The sequence below is a fragment of the Callionymus lyra genome, chromosome 3 (assembly GCF_982586985.1).
Source record: "Callionymus lyra chromosome 3, fCalLyr1.hap1.1, whole genome shotgun sequence".
In the NCBI taxonomy this organism is placed as follows: Eukaryota; Metazoa; Chordata; class Actinopteri; order Syngnathiformes; family Callionymidae; genus Callionymus; species Callionymus lyra.
The window spans coordinates 17,165,507-17,177,859 of NC_141820.1; the positions used below are offsets into that span (position 1 = coordinate 17,165,507).

A 12,353-nucleotide genomic window follows, 5' to 3' on the forward strand; every position below is an offset into this window, starting at 1 on the left:
GAGTCGGTCAAGACCTGAACGTTGACCCTGAGACCTCAGCGACACTCACCGGTTTACTGGTCATGGCTGCCTTATTGGTAAATGGTGACTTGGCGCTCACTCTGGCGATCCCTTGCGCGGCGGCCTTGACCCCGGGCGCGTCCATCTTCCCCAGACTGGCGCTGAACGGCGCCGGTGACCTGGCGGCGGCCGTCGGGGCGTAAGGGTTTATCTCCGGCGACGGAGGAGGAGGGATCTCCAGCGGGGCTTCTTTCCGGGCGTCCAGGCTCCGCGACCGCCTGCGATCGTCGAACCTGAGCCGCTGCCGGGCGCCGCTGCGACCCCTGAGCTGTTGGGCGCCCCCTGGTGTCCCCGTGTTGAACTTACTGATGAGCTTGTTTATCGGGGCCAGAGAGTTTGTGTCTATGGCGGGGATGGGGTCACTCGGGGCGGAGGAGGATTCGGGGAAGGAGCCGGAACGCATCTTCGAGCCGAGCTTCCTCTCGCTGTGAGAGGCGGCGCCGTTCAGCTTGACGGGTTTCAACCCGGCCTCGTTGTACTCCTCGTTCTTCAGCGTACTTTTCTCAACCTCGGAGACTTTTCCTTTGAGATTTGTCCGAGATTTCGACCTCTCTGTGGTTTCCCTTTCCTCGGCCTGAGACCCTGCTTGACCGTCTCCTGGAGGTCTTCTCAAGGGACTGCTGAACATCTCTCCGTCCTCCTCTTCCGCCGCCGACACCGGAGACGGCGTGGTGTTCACAGCAGATCCATACGGGTTAGATACGTCCACAGAGTCCTTTCTTTTGGGGAGACTGTTGTGTGGAGAGGTCGGGCTGGAGTTCGGGCCTTGAGTGTTGAGCTGAACCCCGTAGGAGTCGCCCTTCTCCCCGTCTTTGAGGACCACGTACGGCTGCCCGGAGATGCCTTGGACGCGCACGGCGACTCCATATTTGCTGGACGGAGTCGAGGCGACGTTGGCTTTGGATTTTTCCACGTTCCCTCCACCGGTGTCGTGGAGGTCTTTGATGAAGCGGATCTGGACGCCGTAGTCCACGAGGGGCTTCCTGTCCGAGGAAATGCTGCTCATGTTGGTGCTGGAGGTCTGGAACACACGGAGAAGCGGTTTAGAAATAGGGAGACAATAGGACAATATCTGGTGGATCTTCTGCTGCTTCTGTACCTTCCACTAGTTTGCTCACTAGTACAAATCACCATGTTACTCACACAACAATCTAGAAGAACTGCAGTATATTTATCTGCTGATATTTATATATTCTTAAGACACCAAGGGAGGGCATAGAAAATAAAAAGTTGTTTTCATTCAAGGACAAGAGTGACTGGCAGCTCCAGTAAAGGACGTTCTTGGCGACCACCTACATCGCCAGTAAAGTGCTGCCCCAGGGGCCGTCTGACTTTATTCATGTGGAGTTCAAAGATTATCAAGAAACTACATTATTTTCTTCTTTTTTTTTATCCATTTCCCTAATTCATTTCTAATCTCTAATAGAGTTTTTATTCTATGACTTTTGTCATTTTTATGAGTATTTAGTGTAGCATTTTTTTCAAGATTTAAGTGAAAGTAAGAAAACATTATATACAAAACACAATAAAATAAAAAAATTGAGCATATTTAACTTAATTTTATACTTTCGGCTCCTTTATTTTTTGTTTGACGGCCCCTCACAAATATAAATTGTGGCCCCTGAGGAAATATGCCTCGACGTATGTCAATGATCGTGAGAGAAAGAAACGGTGAGACGACAATATATAATATACGTATATAATATAATCCTAGCTATTTTTGATGCCTTAATTCAATTAATTTTTTTTCCCCATCTTGATAAAAGTTCACCATTACTGGAGGTCTGAAGCCATCAGAAATATAAATATAACAAGTTTATTTATACATTTGTTAAGATGGCAGACGGGACTTGTATGACACAACAACTAAAAAGATATTTGGAAAGCGAGCACAAGGGACTTGAATCACTTCTTGTTGGTTCATACTTTCATTTAAATTCCAACAATAAAATCAACTATCACAAGGTTGCAATCCTCAAGGTGGGACTGAGGTTGGATCCGTACAAGTTCTGCATGTTTTTAAAAGCAGCAGAAAAAGAAAACGGACTAAAAAAGATGGAAGCTCCATCTAGGTTCGGTGGAGGTAAGGAGACGCTGGTCGTGGTCAAGATGTCGGGGAAAAACACGATGAATAATTCAACAGGTAATAAGTAACCGATGCCGTCAGGATGTTTCTGCAAACACTGACAGGCTGTCGCCGTAGCTTCTGTCCACACAACCAGTTTCGTTGCGCCCTAAACTACTCACTGACCCCTGACACCACAAATGGACCCACTTATTTCGAGACAATGTGTTCTTAGAGTGTCTGTGGTTGAAAGTATTGATCTTACAAAACTCAAGTCAGCTTCATGAATTCATTCTTTTGATTCTATTTAGGGTTTTCTTGTCCTTTTGTTTTGAGGTATGGTGTTAAATTTGAGGCGTTTCATCTGTTATTTTGCTTCTTTTCAAGCTAATCACATTACAAAAAAAATCATGTTTTCAAAGTTTAAATGAAAGATCCAGGAGAAATTAAAGTCGTGTATAGCAGCTTCACATTTCTTGTTCGTCCACTTTTCAACCGTCTTCCATTGTGTCCTCCTGAAAGATCACATTTCTGGCATATCTGGATCAATCTGTCTTCCGTCAGGGAGAATACCTGCGTCGCTTTCATGCTCTGCCAGAAATACAGCTCGGGCACGAAGAGGCCTCTGGGTGCAGAGATGGCTTCTCGTCCGCCGGGCGTGTTTACAGAGCAGCGGACGCAGGGGGGTGTGTTTCAAGAAGTCTTGGCAACAGTGTTTGTTCTCTGGCTCCTGCTCCGGAGACCTGCTGAAGTGTGTGTTTGTACAGGTGGATGTTGTACACGGAGGAGGAGCTTGAGAAGCTGGTGTTTACCTCCTTACTGCTGTGTTCTGATTCTCAGTGTTTGGAGCACGAAATAAACTCACAAACTGTCCGACACTTTTCAACGCTCAAGTAGAAGAACTCACATTTCTCCGATCCTTAAAACTCTTCACTGGCTTCCAGTTTCTTTCAGGATCAACTTTAAAATTCTGGTTCTTACTTTCAGATCTATTCATGGTCAGGCTCACTGATCCGATCCAGCCTTACACCCCAGCTCGGGCTCTGAGGTCTGTGGATCAGAATCTATTCATGATTCCTTGCACACGGCTCAGGACCAGAGGAGAGAAATCCTTCCAGACTGTTGCTCCTAAACTTTGGAACGATCTTCCTCTCTCTTTGCACTTGATGGATCTACTGACTCCTTTAAGAAACATCTTAAGACGTTTCTATTTGTTCAGGCTTTTCCTTGATTTTCTGGAACTCCTGTTGTGTTATCAGTTCTATCTTGACCTTTAAAGTATTACTATGTTTTGATTGTTTAAGCGCTTTGTGACCCTGGTCTGGAAAAGCGCTTTATAAATAAAAATTACTTACTTACTTACACAACCTCAACAGGCTTCTTTACAAGGAAGAAAGAGCATCTCTACACTTTCACAGATGCAAGATACCTTTTCATCTTTTTATTCATGTTTTTTCCCCCCAGTTAATCTAAAGGACTACCTACATTCTTGTTCTTGCTAGGCTGAGAGAAAGCAAACCTCAGTGTACAGGTGCAATACCTCACTAGGAGGCGCCGTGACTAGTAATTGAACTGTTGGTACCAAACCAGTGTTTTGGAATATAAACTAATTTTGTCCAAAAATGGTTGAATTAGTAATTATTTTTGGTAAAATATATTTGTAAAATTCATACAGGTATAACTGGTTTAAACTTTAATGTTTTTTTGTTATTTCAGCTTTGTTTGGGGGCCTTTTAAGAGTTTCATCAGGGAAAAATAAACCATAATGAGGCACAAGTGTCTGTGTTTCTTTACGATTTGGTTCCCATTTTTTATGTCAGGACTGGTGCCATTATTGTACAGAAAACTGACATATGTCCCTAGTTCCTAAAGAGATCCTGACGGGCCTCCACTGGGTTCTTGTGGAAGTCTGGTGGTCATACCATCGGTTTGGTTTGGGGATGGATTAGTTTATCAACCTTTCTTATTTATTACCACAGAGGTGATAAGGCGACTAGTTTATGAGGCGCTTCTTGACTGGTTGTGTTTTTTTGGGGCCAGAAAACCATTTTCAGAAATCTCCCAGGTTCATATAAAAAAGTAGGTCAATCAGATGTTGGGTCTAAAGCTAGTGGAAAGTCAAAATGGTGGATCTGATGGTACAAAATATACATTTTTACCTCTCTAGGGTAAACAAATTCTCAAGATTATTTCGTTGGTGAATTGTATCTCTATGCACACGTCAACATAAAATCATGACTTCTATAAGTTGAAGCGTCACTATTTGTTCTTCAAATATAGATATTATGCCTGAAACCTCTGACTATAAACACATGGCAGTTGCAATGCTGCCGCCCCAAACTTGTCAAATGCCCTTCTGCCATATTGTACTGCAACAGTTTGTAATCCAGGAGAAAACAACTGAACGCCAATATCTAATGACCTCAGGCCATTACAAAGCTAGTCCAGCAGGTTTCATGACAACCCATCGCAGATGTTTCAGATAAGTTGTTTACAAACAAACGCCACTCCTTGGGGGGGGTTATTATGTTGTTATGCATGTAAACCCAACCATTGCTTACATACGTTTCCCCCCCAAACTCACAGAACGAGACTAGACTGGCAGCACGTGACCTGGCTTCTCACCCAGCAGCGTTGGCTCATTCAGGCTTAGGTTTTGTTGGTTTTGTGGGACTAAAAATAAAGTTGCTCATTTTAACTGAATGAGTTTCAAGGCAAACCAAACAACCGATACTCTCCCTGAAACAACACGCATTTGACGTCAGAATTCTAAGAGTTTTTTGGAGGGAATTCTAGACGGCGATCCAGATGGACTCAAACGATCCGAGATGAACAGACCGGGGAGGTGAATACTCCTCCCATTGTCCCGGCTCTGTGGAGCATTTAACACCCTACGCCAAGAGTGGGGCCCTCTCCGGCTCTTCTGCTCGGTGCCAGAGTCTCCCTGGTCCCCTGACTTCAGTGGGGTCACTGGGGCGACGACTGTTGGCTTTAACTCACCGCAATGTTCACGAGCTCTGGCATCCTGGTCTGTGTCCGGCAGCAGGTGTATCGACCGTGTCTACGTCTTTTCAAGTTATTCTGAGATACATCTCGTCAAAACCTTCCATTATCTAGAAGAACCACAGAACATCTCCAGCATTTTCCCCTCTTTCTGAAACTTCTGTTGAGCGTCCCTCTGTTTTTTTAGTCATTTCGTGAAGGGACAGAATGTCACATGACCTCTAAAAAGAAGAGATAACCAAACACAGATGACATCTCTCCAATTAAAAGTGGAATTCCAAGTAGTTAGAAATTAAACTCGACTAGTTACTGTGTGACAGACGTTCAACCAGCAGCGTGGTTAGTGAGTCAAAGTCAGCCTTTGTTCATCCACTTTCACCCAAAAAAAAACATTCTCAGGATTCCTGTCATTCCCTGAAACACATCACCGGTGTGGCTTTGAAAGGAGATGAGATGAGAAAGAAGTATCGGCTGAAGAGACGTCAATATGCTCCGAGAGAGGAAGCGAGGAGTTTTCCCAAGAAAACATGGATTTAAAACAGGAAAGATGTCTATTTACACGCGTGTTCGTCTTCACCCCGGAACACTGTTTCTGCTCGCTTTATTGACTCCAGTATTTTAAAAAAGCTGTTTGTATCATTAGGACGACAGTGTAGTCGCATCATTATTTTAACATTGTTCTTCCTTCCGAGACTCCAGAGGCTACGAGTTCTTTTACCCTCCGTTTCTCTAGAACACAACCATCTGCGTCTGCCTCGAGAATCTCTCTCCACTTTTTCCTCATTTTAAAACACCGTCAAGACTGGATCAGAGATTTCTGCACATTAGAGAAACCGAGGGAAACTCGATCCACGCTTTAATAACTTATTTATACGAGAGGAAATTTGAGATTCAGACTGCAAACTTCGAGTACACCCAGGAAAACTAGTTTTTTTATGTAGACAAGATAATGATACACAACATAACAAGCATGGACTATAATTGAACATTTTCAACTCTAATCAAACAATTTTCAACTCTAATCAAACAATTTTCAACTCTAATCAAACAATTTTCAAATATAATCAAACAATTTTCAACTGTAATCAAACAATTTTCAACTATAATCAAACAATTTTCAACTGTAATCAAACAATTTTCAACTGTAATCAAACTATTTTCAACTATAATCAAACTATTTTCAACTGTAATCAAACTATTTTCAACTATAATCAAACAATTTTCAACTATAATCAAACAATTTTCAACTATAATCAAACTATTTTCAACTGTAATCAAACTATTTTCAACTCTAATCAAACCATTTTCAACTCTAATCAAACAATTTTCAACTATAATCAAACTATTTTCAACTATAATCAAACTATTTTCAACTAAAATCAAACAATTTTCAACTATAATCAAACAATTTTCAACTGTAATCAAACAATTTTCAACTATAATCAAACAATTTTCAACTATAATCAAACTATTTTCAACTATAATCAAACAATTTTCAAATATAATCAAACAATTTTCAACTAAAATCAAACAATTTTCAACTATAATCAAACAATTTTCAACTGTAATCAAACTATTTTCAACTGTAATCAAACAATTTCCAACTCTAATCAAACAATTTTCAACTATAATCAAACAATTTTCAACTGTAATCAAACAATTTCCAACTCTAATCAAACTATTTTCAACTATAATCAAACTATTTTCAACTATAATCAAACAATTTTCAACTGTAATCAAACTATTTTCAACTATAATCAAACAATTTTCAACTGTAATCAAACTATTTTCAACTGTAATCAAACAATTTCCAACTCTAATCAAACTATTTTCAACTGTAATCAAACTATTTTCAACTATAATCAAACAATTTTCAACTATAATCAAACTATTTTCAACTATAATCAAACTATTTTCAACTGTAATCAAACAATTTTCAACTCTAATCAAACAATTTTCAACTATAATCAAACTATTTTCAACTATAATCAAACTATTTTCAACTAAAATCAAACAATTTTCAACTATAATCAAACAATTTTCAACTGTAATCAAACAATTTTCAACTATAATCAAACAATTTTCAACTATAATCAAACTATTTTCAACTATAATCAAACAATTTTCAAATATAATCAAACAATTTTCAACTAAAATCAAACAATTTTCAACTCTAATCAAACAATTTTCAACTCTAATCAAACTATTTTCAACTATAATCAAACAATTTTCAACTGTAATCAAACTATTTTCAACTATAATCAAACTATTTTCAACTGTAATCAAACTATTTTCAACTATAATCAAACAATTTTCGGCTATAATCAAACTATTTTCAACTATAATCAAACTATTTTCAACTGTAATCAAACTATTTTCAACTCTAATCAAACAATTTTCAACTCTAATCAAACAATTTTCAACTATAATCAAACTATTTTCAACTATAATCAAACTATTTTCAACTGTAATCAAACTATTTTCAACTATAATCAAACTATTTTCAACTATAATCAAACTATTTTCAACTATAATCAAACAATTTTCAAATATAATCAAACAATTTTCAACTAAAATCAAACAATTTTCAAATATAATCACGCTTTAATAACTTATTTATACAAGAGAAAATTTGAGATTCAGACTGCAAACTTTGAGTACACCCAGGAAAACTAGTTTTTTTTATGTAGACAAGATAACGATACACAACATAACAAGCACTGATTCTTGGAGATGAGTATTATTTAGGTCTTAAACAAGTTGTAAATCAAGCAAATTTTGTCCAAAAATAACCATTTTTAGCTGTAACTTGCTCCTCAAATAGGTGTTGCTGGTTATAATATATATGACCAGGGTCTGCGCTCCCATTGGCTGCCTTCAGTGACGCGATGATGGGTTCTAGTTCAAGTCGATCCACTTGACGCGACCACGATCACCCGACTAAAGAAGAGGTGACATGAATAACCGACTGTGAGGTTTCAGGGAACAGTGTAAGCCCGGATGAGCCAGGGATATTTTCAGATTAGCGGATTTTGTTGCTCGTCTTGACGGAAGGAACTTCAAAAGCATGTGGATGAAGACTGTTGCCGGAGGGAAAATATAGTTTTAAGATATGTATGAACATTATCTTTTTATATTAGGGACTTAATCAAGGGATTTTCAATAAGAACAAAGTACAAAAGGAACATTTTCTTCTAGTTTAAATGTGTAAAAAGTAGAAATAAACCTTTACACAATTGTACTCTCTATTTTTGAGTCTTATTTCTAGATTACATTTATTACATTATGTATTATTATTATTACATACTTATTTCTGTGAGATTACACAAGAATATTTCTAACTGCAGACCAACTTGTCTCTACTCTCAGTGTTGGCGTCTCAAGCGCCGGCTCACAGGAGCACAAGATGCTCCCTCTGCAAACACAAGCCGATCTGACGCTGGGTGTTCAGGAACAGGAAGTTTAGCTGCTGGTGACAACAGGTCCATTTCTCATCCTCTCGCTCCACACAAGCCTTGTGACAGGAATGGTTGTGTCAACAGAGACAGGAATGTCACCCAACGAGCCGTTCTGCTCTTTTTTTTTTTTTTTCTTCCCCTCAGTGCAACTCTCTGGCACTTTTCTTGTGCCCTCGGGTGACATCGAAACCCATTTTCGGTCTCAGCCGCACTTCGCTGGTCCCCTTAGCCTCTTGCCCCGGGTAGCTGGGATTGGTAATGGGATAAAGCCAAAAGAACGATAATAATCGGATTGTTTAAAGACATGCAGCTCAAAGATCAGTTTGCATAGTTTGGCGAAGACGGCGTTGTTTCGTCAAGTGAATCATTTATGACGGTAGATAAAAAATATATAATTACGGTCATTATTTTAGTGATTTAAATCATCTCCATCATCCTGATGAATCGTGCCGATGACTTAAACACTTTCTGAAACCGATATATTGGATCAACATTAGATTATTAGCTACAAAAACAAAAAGTTTACTTTAACAACAAAGTGCTGAACCCGAGGATTCAAACCTTCACTCAACCTTCTTAAGTCAATCCCTTCACCCGACTTCAACCAACTGTTGACAAACAAAGGGCGGCAAGCGTGTGTTGATCCAGCGACGACAAGGGAAAACCACAAAGACAAACTATTAAAAAGATATCGAGCCTCTCGGCGTGTGGCGTCAACACAACAACCTGCTGCTGGAGTCTCATTATGAGGCTGAATAATAGATGGACACCAACACAGCGGGGGGTTGGGGGGGTTTAATTGTCAACCGGGATCACATGACGTTGCCAACACGACCGGGTTCATCTCCGAGGCCGGAACTGTTTTCACTCCACAAACAGCAACGGGGACTTGAACGATACAGTATGAGGAGGATGACGTTATTGTTTGCTGGTGTTTTTACGAGCGAGGCTGCCATCGTCGGGAGCGTGGCAACGTAAACAGAGCCTGACCGGTGTGACCTGAATGAAGCTGGTGGTCATGAATGGACTTTTTTAGTCACTAGTTTTAACTTAAAATCCTCTTTATTCACGGTATGTCCAAAAGTCTGTTAATAAAGTTTCTTACACACGATTTTAAAGTGTGTTCATAGAGTTCTTGTGATCTGCATTAAGGACGATATGTTTAGCGAAATACCCAATAACCTTTGGAAAGAATATCAATGAAAATGTAGGAAATGTTGGATTGATCAATGGCACAATTTCCAGCAACTACTGTTTAAAGTAAATATGGCAACAGAAAACCTGACAGTACAGCACACAATAATATCTCGGATATAAAATAACTTCCATGTGTCCGTGAAGACGAGATGTGTTGTTAATAAAGTCAAGATATAAAGAATCCCAGAGTGACAGCTGTCACAGTGGTCAAGATTGTTTAAACAAGTTTATTATTAATTTAATCGTTAACCATGTGTGTATTAAGTCATTAGAATTAGGGCCCTTGGCAGAGGTATGACCCACCTCAGTGATATTCTAGTCAAAACATTTGTTTATATAACTGCAAGTCGTTGATCAGATGTCGTCGCCCGACTTTGCTAATGTAGTTGAAAAGTCATAGCCGTGGACATGAAAACACTTTTGTGATACATACATGTTTATAGAGCACTAATGTTTTTAAAGTACAGAACAATTATAAAATACTTCTCCACTGCATTCAAGAACAAGAACGTGGATGAAAAAATATCATTAATAGTTAAGGTATTTATTGACAGGATTTACTCACTTGAACCTTAGATCTATATGGAAACATACTTGGATCAGATAAAAGGTGAAACGTATGAATCATGTTGACCGTCTTTCTGACCAAAGGTTGATGAATGTATGGAAAGTATTTTTGAACATGTTTTTATATGTTCAATAATACAGAGTTTTTTTTTTTCTGAAAAGTCACCTCAATCTAAGTAAGTAAATAAGTAATTTGTATTTATATAGCGCTTTTCCAGACCAGGGTCACAAAGCGCTTAAACCATCAAAACAATATTCAATAAAGTATATACTTTAAAGATCAAGATAATACTGATTACACAACAGGAGTTCCAGAAAATTAAGTAAAAAGCCTGAACAAATAAAAACGTCTTAAGATGTTTCTTGAAAATGTGTAGTTTCACAGATCAGGTAAAGTATAAGTCGCTCTAACAGTCCACCTGAGAACACACACACACACACACACACACACACACACACACACACACACACACACACACACACACACACACACACACACACACACACACACACACACACACACACACACACACACACACACACACACACACACACACACCCTTTATTTGCTCTCTAAATAAAGAAGCTGCTCTACAACTAAATACATGATAAATACATGTATTTCTTTGGATAAACCTTGGCTCAGGGAGTTAATTCTTCATCCCGACTACACTAGAGCTTAAGGTGCCAGCTGGGACTCCATTGAATGGAGCTGAAGGGAGCAGATCAGGACGATAGACTCACAAAAATAAAACACTTGTTGTTCTGAGTCACATTTGTTCATTTGTTCAGGTGTCATTTCCATACTTTCAAATGAAGCCACTTTCTCTCCCGTCACAGCGCTACACCTGTCCGCCCGGAACCAGCGCGTCACACCCGCCTATCCGGTCAGTCGGTATCGGTCGAAACCAGCCCGGTTTTTGTTTACCCGAGCAGACCCGCACCAGGAGCAAATCCTGCTTCTCCATAACAACCTCTTAACGCCGCCGCTCCAGATCCAATTATCGCGGGATTTACGGTCTTCTCTCGTGCAGACGCGAGCGCGTCATAATCCGGGTCACCTGTCGAGCGGAACTTTCGGGACACGTACCTGCGCGGTGGAGTCGCTGCTCTGCCTCCTGCCTGCTCGCCGGGATGAGACGCACTGAAGGCGGACAAACGGGGGAGATTCTCGCCGCCTGTGGCAACAACCTGTTGCCGGAGCCGCGGAGACCCCGCCCACCCCCGGGCCACGCGATTAGAGGAACAGACGGGGTGGGCGGGGCTTAGCCACGGCTTCGAGCCAAGTTCGAATTATCAGTTATGATGTTTCTTTTGGTGCAAAATTTAATAAGATTTTGATTGAGGAAACAAATATATATTTAGGGAAGCAAAGTGTATCTGCATCTTCAGACATTATTTTAAAGATAATGTTTTTAAAGACACATGTCAATCAAGTGAGATAATTGGATTGATGAGACTATAAAACTGCTTTAAAGTTGGGTTGTTGTAATTGAACCTACTTCAGAAACACGTTATAATACTTGGCTCTACATATTTTTCACCTCAACTGATCTCCGACAAGGTTCCAACACCTCGGGAAGAAAAAATATTGATACCGTTCCAGCCTTCTGGCGTGATTCATGCCAGAATTATAAATAATATAAACAAGAATTCATCCAAATCTGAACAACCAGAACAAACAAGAAGACATTAGTAAGATTTCCATTAGTTCTGATTGTATTTTCTATCATCAAGGTGGTTGTTTTTATTGATATATAAATCAATAATTTCATAATTAAACAAAGAAAAAAATATTATTTATTTTAATTTCTTTTACATTTTCAAATTTTCTGAAAACTTGCAATTTTTCTTTGAGCCTGTGATTTTTTTGCTTTAGCGTAAGATAATACAAGTCATTCTCTATCCCTATATAGCAGGGGTGGGCAATTAAAATTCTTCAAGGGCCACATTGAATTCTGGGAATGTTGTTAGGGGGCGTCAAGCAAAAAGAAAGACGAAAA

The 12,353-nt window shown here is 39.7% G+C and overlaps 1 protein-coding gene across 3 annotated transcripts in view; it reads right to left on the reverse strand.

Moving 5' to 3' along the window:
• The window catches only part of cgnb (cingulin b), a 28,918-nt gene extending 17,366 nt beyond the window's left edge, over positions 1-11,552 (reverse strand). For all 3 annotated transcript variants that reach the window (XM_087786675.1, XM_087786674.1, XM_087786676.1), the window contains exons 1-2: positions 11,441-11,552; positions 50-1,081 (exon numbers count right to left, since the gene is read on the reverse strand). In XM_087786675.1, coding sequence (XP_087642801.1) covers positions 50-1,066 — 1,017 coding nt within the window. In that variant the 5' untranslated portion in view covers positions 1,067-1,081; positions 11,441-11,552. The remainder of the gene's footprint in view (positions 1-49; positions 1,082-11,440) is intronic.
• Positions 11,553-12,353: the final 801 nt, after the last annotated feature.